The sequence below is a fragment of the Mustelus asterias genome, unplaced genomic scaffold, assembly GCF_964213995.1.
Source record: "Mustelus asterias unplaced genomic scaffold, sMusAst1.hap1.1 HAP1_SCAFFOLD_1334, whole genome shotgun sequence".
Lineage (NCBI taxonomy): Eukaryota > Metazoa > Chordata > Chondrichthyes > Carcharhiniformes > Triakidae > Mustelus > Mustelus asterias.
This window is the reverse complement of record NW_027591279.1, coordinates 54,443-66,830: the sequence shown is the minus strand read 5'-3', so window position 1 is coordinate 66,830 and position 12,388 is coordinate 54,443. Positions and strand designations below refer to the sequence as shown.

Here is a 12,388-nt window from a genome sequence, read left to right as displayed (position 1 = left end):
AGGAGGGAAGTTGTAGACTACCAGGAAGATATCAATCGACTGGTCAAGTGGGAGGTGGAAAATGGAATTCAACCCAGAAAAGTGTGATGTGATGCATCTGGGGAGGTCAAACAAGGCAAAGGATTACACAATAGTTGGGAGGATACTGAAAGCTGTAGAGGAAGTGAGGGACCTTGGAATGTATATCCATAGATCCCTGAAGATAGCAAGACAGGCCGATAAGGTGGGTATAAAGGCAAAAGGAGTCCTTTCATTTATTAGCTGAGGCATAGAATATAAGAGCAGGGAGGCTATGCTGGAGCTGGATAAATCTCTAGTTAGGCCGCAACTCGAGTATTGGTCATTTCATTACAAAAAAGATGTAATTGCACCAGAGAGGGTAGGGTAAAATTTATGAAGGTGTTGCCAGGACTGAAAAATTACAGCTCTGAGGAAAGATTGGTTAGGCTGGGGTTGTTCTCCTTGGAATAGAGGAGGCTGAGGGGAGATTTAGATAGAGGTGCACAAGATTATGAGGGTCTTGGATAGAGTGGATGGGAAAGACCTATTTCCCTTAGCAGAGAAGTCAGTGACTAGGGGGCATAGATTTTAAGTGATTGGTAGAAGGATTAAAGAGATGAGGAAAAACGATTTCTCCCAGAGGGTGGTATGTAGATAGTTTTCTGATCGATAAGGGAATTAGGGGATATGGGGAGCAGGTGGGTAAGTGGAACTGATTCGCTTCAGATCAGCCATGATCTTGTTGAATGGCGGGGCAGGCTCGAAGGGCCAGATGGCCTACTCCTGCTCCTATTTCTTATGTTCTTATGTATCTGAAACTCATTGTGTGAAAGGCTAGTGAAGGCAGAAACCCTCAATCCAATTAAAAGGTGTTTGGAAAGGCATGTCCAACCTCCAGGGCTGCAGACCAAGTGCTCAAAAATGGGATTAGACTGGGTAGCTCGTTCTTCGCTTGGCACAGGCACAGTGGGCAGAGTGGCATTCTCCTCTATCATAAATATGAGTACATTTTCTAAATTTTTTAAATATCTGAAAAGGAGGAAAGTGTATGGATACAGGGAGAGGATGAGGGAGAGACAACATGTGAATTGCTTCTTAAGGGAGACAGCACAGGCACAATGGGCTGAATGGCGGGGCATCGCTGGCTAGGGCAGCATTTATTACCCACCCCTAATTGCCCTTCAGAAGGTGGTAGTGAGCTGCCTTCTTGAAATGAGAGAGCTGTACTGATTTCCTTTTCTGGTATGTACTTGCCTGGTCGTTATTGGTCTACTTTGCTACAGGCTTAATGTTTCTAGTTAGTGATGAAGTCCATGAGACATTGTATTGTCAGTAACTGGTTCCACATCTGGCATGTTTACATTTATATTTAAAGTACTGCTTTGCTGTACCAAGTCCAAACAACTTCTCACACTCATAACAAGGGCATTTTCCTCACTAAATACATTTCTAATCAGTGTGGCTTATTCCTTTACTATATTCTCTAACACTCTCTAAACATGCTCCATCAGGTATTTTTCACAAAGGATTGTGGAGAAGATGAGGAGTGCATCAATGACCTGACGCTTTTTGCCCAGGTGGACATGAAGGGTGCCAGGTAATAAGGGTTAAAATATAAAGTAATTACATCAATGTCTATTGGCTTGATCGCTGGCCAACCCCGCAACCCCCCATCACCGGCTCTCTCACTCCCATGTCCCGATCTCCTCCACCCAATTTCCACCCCCCTCACCGGCAGTTCCGAGCCCTTCCCCCCTGCAGTGCCGACCCCCCTCCCCCTTGCAGTCCCAACCGCACCCTTCCCAACTTTGCAGCCCCGACACCCCCAGCAGGCTGCCCCCCCCCCCCTCCCCGATGGCCAGCCCCGATCGTTGGCCTCCCTCCCTTCCCCACCGATCCCGAGTGCAAAGTGGCAACGGGACCCTCCTCCCGCCCACCAATCTCCCCCATCGGGCCCCACTCCCATAAGAACCCACCCTCTCAAGGCCCTGCCCCCATTCGGCCCCACCCCCTTAACACTGCCCGATGCCTGGTGGAGAATCGCCCCCAGTATTTCTTCACCATCTTAAAATGACAAATATTGTTCTTAAATTACAGCACAAATCCATACATCGTCCAATCCAACCAGAAAAAATTCAGCCTGGCGATTAAGTTAATAAACCAAAAGGAAAATGCCTACAACTCAAGAATAACTGTGAACTTTTCTAAAAACATCTATTTCACTGGAGTTGAGGTAAGTGTTGCGATATTGTATGCATGCAAAAACAGACAATGACATGGACCTTTAAGAAGCTGCATAGTGACATCAATATTACATCACTGTGTGTAAGGCTGGTGGATACAAGGTACAGCCTCCATGTTAGATGTTCACTCTTGCCTGTGATCTCCGTTGCAAATGTTCACGACTGTCTGTGACTCTGTATCAGTAAGATGTCGTGTGTACCTCATGAGTCAGGCATATGGGCAAGCAATCAGCCTCTGTAACTGTTGAGACCCAAGCTAGATCAAGGCCTGTGCGGAGCTGTACATAGCTGTTGCTAGTAATAACCTTCACGTAATTGTGTCCAGCCAGAATCCTCATCATTTTCAATATCTTGCTTCGCATAGATAGCACAGTAATAGATCAAGGCCTTCAAATATATTGTGGCAGAGGACTGCAAGAGACCATGGTAGTAAAAGAACACCAGTCGAGCTGGTTAGTTTTATATCTGCACCAATGTTTATAGATGTCCTAGATGTTTTCTTTCTTCCATATAGACCATATAGATCCAAGGCCTGTAAGAAAAAAGTCTTATTTGCCAACTTTGTTTAGCTGCAGTAAGTTCTCTGACCGCTGGCAGGAACAGCTGCTAGGGTATATTAGAATATTGGCTGCATGATTCCGCTTAAAATATTACTTCGGCGGCAGGACACTGTGTTGCGGTTGACTCCGTACCTGAGTGATGGTGAGGCATGTGGCAGTAAAAGAATATGGGTAGCGAGGTATTGACCTTCAACCTGATGAAGGCATCAATTTGCTTTCAATCCAAAGAAAGTAAACAGCCCTTCATTTATGTATTGCCTTTTACAACCTCCAGATGTCTCAAAGCACTTTTACAGCCAATGAAGCACTTCCTGAAGTGTTGTCACTCATGCAATATAGGAATTGTGGGGATGGTCCCTTTAATGCACTCAAAGGTTTAGAGTTGTGAGGCCCTCCTCTAGGACTGACATGCTTCTTTAGATACCTTATCCTGCAAGCAAGAGGTAATGTGGATCAGGAGCGAACACAGTGACACCCGACTGGCCATCCTGCACCCTTCTCAAGTTCACAGACAAATAAACATGTCTGATGTACCTGGTTTTTGAGGGAAGGATCTTTTTATTGTAATTGCACCAAGACATGTTCAGTGATATGTTGCAACTTGATCTTGTGAAATACTGCGGTATGGGCATACAAGGCAAACATTAGAAGAGCTATAATGTAGGTAAAGTGCTTTACCTCAGGGAAAGGAAACAGCATATGATAAGTATCAAATAAAAACAGGAAGTCCTCTTCAGGTCTGGCAGCATCTGTGGAGAACGAAATGTATTTAATGTTTTGAGTCGAATACATCTCTTCAGAAATGACAGTGAGCCTTACTCAACTAAAAGCATTACCTCTAATTTTCTCTCTTCACAGATGCTGTCAGATCTGCTGAGGATTTCCTTAGTTTTGTTTTTAAATTTCAGATTTTCAGCATTCACAGTATCTTACTTTAATTTTGTGATAAGTATACTTAACCCATCTATTCTGTGTAAGATACCAGTAGGTTATCTTACCCTGGCTGCTTTATTGATGTCAATAAACTCCTTCCTAATTTGGCAGTGCCCGTGGGTAATTCAGGTAACATCAATGCATAATGTCTTCACCTGCCAGGCATTGTTGATGCCCTCTCTGTGTACAGGGCACTGCTGAGTGCCAAATAGGGCAATTCTCATTCCCTCACTTCATAACAACATCTGAGCCGTAGTAATTGTAAGCCTCTATCCCTAGCCCTCCATGCCACTGCTTGATAATAGCAATGTAGAGAAGTGATCTAAATTTGTTTGTCGGCCAAAATGGAGAATTTCCTTAAATGACTACTTCAGCGCTGGTAATCCATCCTCTGAAACTGTGGACTTCTTTTGATTAACAAATTGTATAGCAAGAATTGACTGTGATTGAGGGCAAACCCTGGAGCAATTGTAGGGGTCTGCCATACACTACTTACAAAAATAAAGAATCTCATCCCAAGAAACCTAAAAAGGCTAGATTGCTCTTGAGAGTCTTTGTTATGTTATTCATGCTGTAAAGTGTCTCAAGCTGTTTAGCAATGCCACCTTGCAGTAGCACTCTAACAATCCATTTCTCTTTCAACTCAGTCTTCACATTTTACAGTACTTGCAATGACAGTGATAGTAATGAGCCTTAAATTTAAATTATTGAACCCGTAATGTCCTGATGTTCAGATCCATACTGGCAGTAAACAGAGTCGACCCTGTTCCTGTTCCACAATTGCAAATATCTAAATGACAGATTAGTTTTCAATTATACATGGGTGATCATGAATAATTTGTAGAACCTATCCTGAGATAATTGGATGATGAATTTTAAATTCATTTTCTTTCAAACAGCTATTGAATGCGTACACTGAAATAATCATTTTCATGGCCAATAATGATTTTTATTTATCTGTCCTATACATCAGACCACCTCAGATTAAAATTGTTTCTAAGTATTTTCTTACAACTCAGTTGGATTGTCTAAGAGATATACTATTTATTTATTTTATTTATTTATTTACTTATTAGTCACAAGTAGGCTTACATTAACACTGCAATGAAGTTACTGTGAAAATCCCCTAATCGCCACATTCCAGTGCCTGTTCAGATACAGTGGGGGAGAATTTAGCATGGCTAATGCACCTAACCAGCACGTCTTTCGGACTGTGGGAGGAAACTGGAGCACCTGGAGGAAACCCACACAGGCATGGGGGGAACATGCAGACTCCGCACAGACAGTGACCCAAGCTGAGAATCTATCCCGGGCCCTGGTGCTGTGAGGCAGCAGGGCTAACCACTGTGCAGAGGCAAGGTAGTAACCCAGAGGAAGGAAAGGAAGTTGTGATTATAAGTATTTGCTGATGCTGCTTCATTTACAACATACCATGACTTCCATGTGACTATAGCTTTGTCTTTGTCACCTGTGAAAGGCAGGTGTTTCCATTCCAACAACTACTCCAGTGCACAGATACCAGAGACATAGACAGAACACCAGTAACAAGTAGACAGGCAACCTTCCTGACTGAGGAATAGTCCATAACACTGAATCATTTAAGTTTTTTTTTTATTCATTCGTGGGATATAGGTGTTGCTGGCTGGCCAGCATTTATTGCCCATCCCTCATTGCCATTGTTCAGAGGGCAGTTGAGAGTCAACCACATTGCTGTGGCTCTGGAGTCACATGTTAGCCAGACCAGAAAAGGACAGTAGATTTCCTTCCCTAAAGGACATTAGTGACCCAGATCAGTTTTTCTGACAATCAACAAAGTCATGGTCATCAGTAGATTCTTTAATTCCAGATATTTTTTATTGAATTCAAATTCCACCATCTGCCGTGGCAGGATTCGAACCCAGATCCCCAGAACGTTAGCTGAGTTCCTGGATTAATAGTCTAGCAATAATGCAACTCGGCCATTGTCCCCCCTTGTGAGAAGCAAAAGCAAAACAGAGGGAGAAAGTGGGGGACAAATTTGTAATCAGAAATCAATAATTATCATCTCATAAAATGTAATACCATTACTCTGTTAAAACAATTAACTAACATGCTTTATTGTTCTTTTTGTAGCAACATGATGATTGCATGACGTCAGGATCAAGCAATGCTACATGTAAAGTAGGATACCCCTTCCTTACACCAGGAGCAGAGGTAGGAATTGTTCCGTTTGGAAATCTATACGGCAGTGTATTACTTTCAAAAACAGAATAATAATTTGAATTATAATCCTTATCTGTTTTAAGGAATCACTAGCACTTTTTTTTAATGTTTTCTGTTAACAAGCACCTGGTTCATTGTAGTTTTCCGACATTTCACTATATTTTTTAGATGTTATTTTATATATTACCACAAATTGTGTATTGAAACTCTCATGGATTTGTTTTGGTTGAAGAAAATTTTGGAAAGTTTGACAGTGCTTATGCTATTCTGTGAATCTACAGGTTAAGTGGTTATATTTTGAAATAATGTAGTTTCTGCATATCAGTGTTCATTTTATATGAAGTGTGTGTTCTTTACCATCAGTGGCATGTCCTGATCTGCAGTCTTCATGCAGCATAATATACTTCTTTATTCATCCTGATGCAGTGCGGCAGCAATCCATCATTGTAGATAGTTTTGCCAAGAATAAAGATTTGGAATACTTAGAATATTTAGACTGGCATTTCATACTGCCCTGAATTCTGACTTTCCACAGGCAAATGTATTATTTGTATAACTTAATTTATGGTTAGCCATGTCTACCTTAGTTGAAAATGTCTATTAATAGTTTGTGTTTGTCTGATGCAAAGGACTTCAAGTTAAAATTAGAACATTTGGAGTAAGAAGGGAAATCAGCTGGAATTGTTTGTAAGCACTGATGCGCGATAAATCACACGGGAGGCTGGATGTACCCGGGAAATAAAGGCTTTTATTACCAACAATAACGGAGCTACTATATACAATATACAATCCCAGACTAAAGGGTCACCAGGCAGAGCAGTGACCTTTATACCTCTCCCGGAAGGGGGAGCCAACTGGAGTGTACCATAGGATTATATTACCAGGTAGAACAGCCCAACCCTAACCCCAACAGTAACATATCTACAGACTCATAGTGCTGGCCAAACCATGGCTCAGCACCCCTGGTGGTAACCAACAATGGTTCACCACATTCACCCCTCCTTTAAAAACAAAGGCCGGCGGGGCACAAAAAAAACAGAACAACTGTTCATCTGTCTATAAGTTCAATAGTTTTGGGGGACCGCACCGTCTCTGCGACCTCCTCAACACTGGTGATGACGCCGGTTCAGGCAATCGCGGTGACCTTCTCTCCAAGGCGGTGTCCAGTAGCTCCTCCAGTTCCTCACGAGCCGGTAGACCACGAGGTGGTGACAATCCGCTGGACTCGAGCACGCCTCGAGGTGGCGACAATCTCCTGGACTCAGGCAAGCTGTACACGGGAGTAAGAGGATTAAGTGGTGGTCCCGATACTGCCCGCGCCGTGTCAGGAGAAGAGATAATGGTCGGGGGGTCCCTAACTGGGGTGTGGGAGCGACAGGGGTTTCCAAGCCCCCTGCAGGCGCCAGATCTCGAATCGAGACCGTGTCCTCTCGCCCGTCAGGATATGCCACATAGGCATATTGAGGGTTGGCGTGGAGGAGATGGACCTGTTCAACCAAAGGGTCGGACTTGCGGGTCCTAACATGCCGCCGCAGCAGGACAGGTCCTGAGTACGTCAACCAAGACGGTAATGAGGTCCCAGAGGAAGACTTCCTAGGGAATGAAAACATTCTCTCATGAGGAGTAGCGTTGGTTGCCGTACACAGGAGTGAGCGGATGGAATGGAGCGCATCAGGGAGTACCTCTTGCCAACGGGAGACTGGAAGACCTTTAGACCTCAACGCCAGTAAGACAGCCTTCCAGACTGTAGCATTCTCTCGTTCAACCTGCCCGTTACCCCTAGGATTGTAGCTCGTGGTTCTACTAGAGGCAATCCCATTTAAGAGCAGGTATTGCCTCAAGTCGTCGCTCATGAACGATGAGCCCCTATCACTGTGGATATAACAGGGGTAACCGAACAGAGTGAAAAGATCCCGTAATGCTTTGATAACCGTGGCAGCGATCATATCAGAACAGGGAATGACAAAAGGGAATCGTGAGTACTCGTCAATCACATTGAGGAAGTACACGTTCCGATCTGTCGAGGGAAGGGGGCCCTTGAAGTCCACACTCAGTCTTTCGAAAGGACGAGTGGCCTTAATGAGGTGTGCCCTGTTAGGTCGGTAGAAGTGCGGTTTGCATTCAGCACATACCTGGCAGCTTTGAGTTATGGACCTGACATCCTCCACCGAGTAGGGTAGATTCCGGGCCTTTATAAAATGGAAGAGCCGAGTGACCCCCGGATGGCAGAGGTCATTGTGGAGAGCCTGTAATCGATTCTCCTGCACACTAGCGCATGTTCCACGCGACAGGGCGTCCGAGGGCTCGTTGAGCTTCCCTGGACGGTACATGATATCATAATTGTAGGTGGAGAGTTCGATTCTCCACCTCAAGATTTTATCATTCTTGATCTTACCCCGTAACGTGTTGTTGAACATGAACGCCACGGACCGCTGGTCCGTGAGCAGAGTGAACCGTTTTCCTGCCAAGTAATGGCGCCAATGCCGAACAGCCTCCACAATGGCCTGGGCCTCTTTTTCCACCGCAGAATGCCGAATTTCAGGGCCTTGGAGGGTGCGAGAAAAAAAGGCGACGGGCCTGCCCGCCTGGTTAAGTGTGGCAGCCAGGGCGAAATCAGATGCATCACTCTCCACCTGGAAGGGGATGGACTCATCGATAGCGTGCATCGTGGCTTTTGCGATGTTGGCTTTTATTCCTGCAACGGCTAAGCGAGCCTCTGTTGTTAGGGGAAAGGAGGTAGACTGGATGAGCGGACAGGCATTGTCCGCGTAATTGGGCACCCACTGTGCATAGTATGAGAAGAAGCCTAAGCATCTTCTCAGTGCTTTTATGCTAGTGGGCAGGGGAAGTTCGAGGAGGGGACGCATACGGTCTGGATCAGGGCCGAGGACCCCGTTTTCCACCACGTATCTGAGGATAGCTAGGCGGCGCTTGCGAAACACACACTTCTCCCTGTTGTAGGTCAGATTCAGGCGAGATGCAGTGCGTAAGAATCTAAGAAGGTTGGCATCGTGGTCCTGCTGGTCGTGGCCGCAGATGGTGACGTTATCCAGGTACGGGAAGGTAGCCCGCAGCCCGTTCTGGTCCACCATTCAGTCCATAGCACGCTGGAAGACCGAGACCCCATTCGTGACACCAAAGGGAACCCTTAAAAAATGGTACAGACGACCATCCGCCTCAAAGGCCGTGTATTTTCGGTCCTCTGGGCGAATGGGGAGCTGGTGGTAAGCAGACTTCAAGTCAATGGTGGAGAACACCCGGTACGGCACGGTAGCACAGTGGTTAGCACTGCTGCTTCACAGCTCCAGGGTCCTGGGTTCGATTCCCGGCTCGGGTCACTGTCTGTGTGGAGTTTGCACATTCTCCTCGTGTCTGCGTGGGTTTCCTCCGGGTGCTCCGGTTTCCTCCCACAGTCCAAAGATGTGCGGGTTAGGTTGATTGGCCAGGTTAAAAATTGCCCCTTAGAGTCCTGGGATATGTAGGTTAGAGGGATTAGCGGGTAAAATATGTGGGGGTAGGGCCTGGGTGGGATTGTGGTCGGTGCAGACTCGATGGGCCGAATGGCCTCCTTCTGCACTGTAGGGTTTCTATGATATTCTATGGTACTGCGCAATCTGATTGACCATGTCAGATATGCGCGGGAGGGGATACGCATCCAGCTGCGTGTATCTGTTAATGGTCTGACTATAGTCTATGACCATCCGGAGTTTGTTCCCATTCTTAACCACCACTACTTGCGCTCTCCATGGACTAGCGCTAGGTTGGATGATCCCCTCCTTGAGGAGCCGCTGAACTTCAGATCGAATGAAGATCCGATCCTCAGCGCTGTAACGCCTGCTCTTTGTTGCGATGGGCTTGCAGCCTGGCACGAGATTCTGGAATAGGGAGGGTGGGGTAATCCTGAGCGTTGAGAGGCTACATGTGGAGCGCTTTGGGCAATTTAGAGGCTGCTTTGCTCCCACTGAAAGCGGAGGGACTGGCCCATCGTACTGCAGGGTTACACTCTTCAGGTGGGCCATAAAATCTAGTCCTAGGAGTATCGGCGCGCAAAGGTGCGGTAACACAAGGAGCCTGAAGCTCTCGTAAACCGTGCCCTGCACCGTCAGGTTGACCACGCAGCTCCCTGGCACGGTGACAGACCGGGACCTTGACGCCATCGAAATTGTCTGCTTGACAGTCCGAATCCGGAGACCGCACGGCTTCACGGTGTCAGGGTGAATGAAGCTCTCCGTACTCCCACTGTCAAACAAACAATAAATCTGGCGTCCGTTTACCTGTATGTCCATCATGGACTTGTCGAGTCTGTGAGCCTTGGCCTGGTCCAGGATGATTGACGCCACCGTTGGATCGTGGGTGCAACTGCAGGCAGCTGAGCTGGTTGATGACGGCCCCTGCTGGTCATTTGCGGTTGGTGCCGACCAAAATGGCTGCCCCCATAGGTCGCACATGGTCGATGGCGCCAAAAATGGCGGCCCCTGCAGGTCGCACGTGTCTTGCGACTCCGTCGTTAGGAATGGCGACGCTCTGGAATCGCACGTGGTGGAAGACCTCGAAGACGCAGAAGACAAGGAGACCGGCTCCGGGGAATCACACGCCGCATTGCTATGTTTGGAGGGTGGTTTGGTCCTGCAGACTTTGGAATAATGCCCCTTCTTGCCACAGGCGGAGCACAATACCGCTTTAGCTGGACATCGCTGCCGAGGGTGTTTCACCCCCCCACAGAAGTAACACCGCGGGCCTCCTGGAGCTGCTGCCATCATCAGGTTCGAGGCTGGAAACGCAATCGCGCAGTTTTTCGAAACCGCTGAATAAAGTGGAGTCTGCGGCTGCCCCTGCCACAATGTCCCCACGCGGTCGTCGGGGTACATCTCCAGACTTTTGGAGGCCGTTTCTAGAGCATCAGCTAATTCTACGGTTTTAGTGAGGTCGAGGTTACCTTGCTCTAGCAGCCGAAGGCGAATGTACGACGAGCCGATTCCCGCCACGAACGCATCTCGAACTAGGTCGCTCATATACTGGGCTGCCGACACTGGCTTGCAGTTGCAGGCTCTGGCTAGCTGCTGAAGTTCACACACATACTGTTCCGCCGTTTCGCCGGGCTGCCGCCGTCGAGCGGCTAGAAGGTGTCGAGCATGGATCTCATTCGGCGGTTTGTTGTATCGCTTTTTGAGAAGCTCGATGGCCCCTTTGTAGTCTTGGGCCTCACGGATCACTAAGTATACAGTGTCGCTTACCCTCACGTGGAGGACCCGCAGTCTGTCGGTGTCGTTTTGAACCGCTGTGGAGGCGCGAGGTAATCTTGGAAACACTTCAACCAATGGTCGAAAGTGTTCGACGCTCCCGCTGCACGTGGATCCAACGTAAGCCGCTCGGGTTTCAGCATTTGCTCCATGGTTTTCTTTTGTTTTTGTCAAAAAAAAAAATTTTGTTGGTAATAAAATTGATGCGCGATAAATCACACGGGAGGCTGGATGTGCCCGGGAAATAAAGGCTTTTATTACCAACAATAACGGAGCTACTATATACAATATACAATCCCAGACTAAAGGGTCACCAGGCAGAGCAGTGACCTTTATACCTCTCCCGGAAGGCGGAGCCAACTGGAGTGTACCATAGGACTATATTAACAGATAGAACAGCCCAACCCTAACCCCAACAGTAACATATCTACAGACTCATAGTGCTGGCCAAACCATGGCTCAGCACTCCTGGTGGTAACCAACAATGGTTCACCACAAGCACAAAACAGAGTTAAATTATTGGGGACTGTTAACCACAACGGCATGGTGGTACAGTGGTTAGCACCGCTGTCTCTACGCTAGGGACCTGGGTTTGATTCTCAGCTTGGGTCACTGGAGTGTGGCGACATGGGGATTTACACAGTAGCTTCATTGCAGTATTAATGTAAGCCTACTTGTGACTCTAATAAATAAACTTAAAAATACAGTGGATTAGGGTTGGGTAGTGAATTAATATTTTAAAAATTAGAATCCAACTCCAAACTCCAGTGACTTCTGGCCTTAATGGAGGTAGGTTAACAACTCACTCCAAGGATTTGGGTTGACGCTTTAAATATTGATTGTGATGCTCTCCCTGACCTTTCCAATGAGGCTTCTGAACTCCACCCAGGCCTCCAATCCCACCGTGCCCAGGCCTTCAATGTACCTCCACTCTCCAACCCTCTGATATCTTTCCCATGGCACCAATCGTCTCCTCAGGCCACTGATCCCTCACTAAACTGCCTCCATTGAGGCCTCAGACCTCCAGCCACTCATCTCTGATCCTCATCCCACCCATCACACCAAGACTTCCGAAACCCTTCTGATCTCAAGTAAGACTTCTGATGCTGCACGTAAACCTATGAACACTATCCCCTCACTCCACCCAAGTCTCCAATTTCCCTCAACCGTGCCTCCCTCACCCCACCCCGTCTCCAATCTCCAAACCCTT

At 47.0% G+C, this 12,388-nt stretch overlaps 1 protein-coding gene across 1 annotated transcript in view; it reads left to right on the top strand.

Moving 5' to 3' along the window:
* Positions 1 to 12,388, top strand: part of LOC144488154 (integrin alpha-1-like) — a 66,321-nt gene that overhangs the window by 29,691 nt on the left and 24,242 nt on the right. Inside the window, exons 10-12 of the mRNA XM_078206175.1 lie at positions 1,512 to 1,597; positions 2,098 to 2,233; positions 5,849 to 5,929. Coding sequence (XP_078062301.1) covers positions 1,512 to 1,597; positions 2,098 to 2,233; positions 5,849 to 5,929 — 303 coding nt within the window. The remainder of the gene's footprint in view (positions 1 to 1,511; positions 1,598 to 2,097; positions 2,234 to 5,848; positions 5,930 to 12,388) is intronic.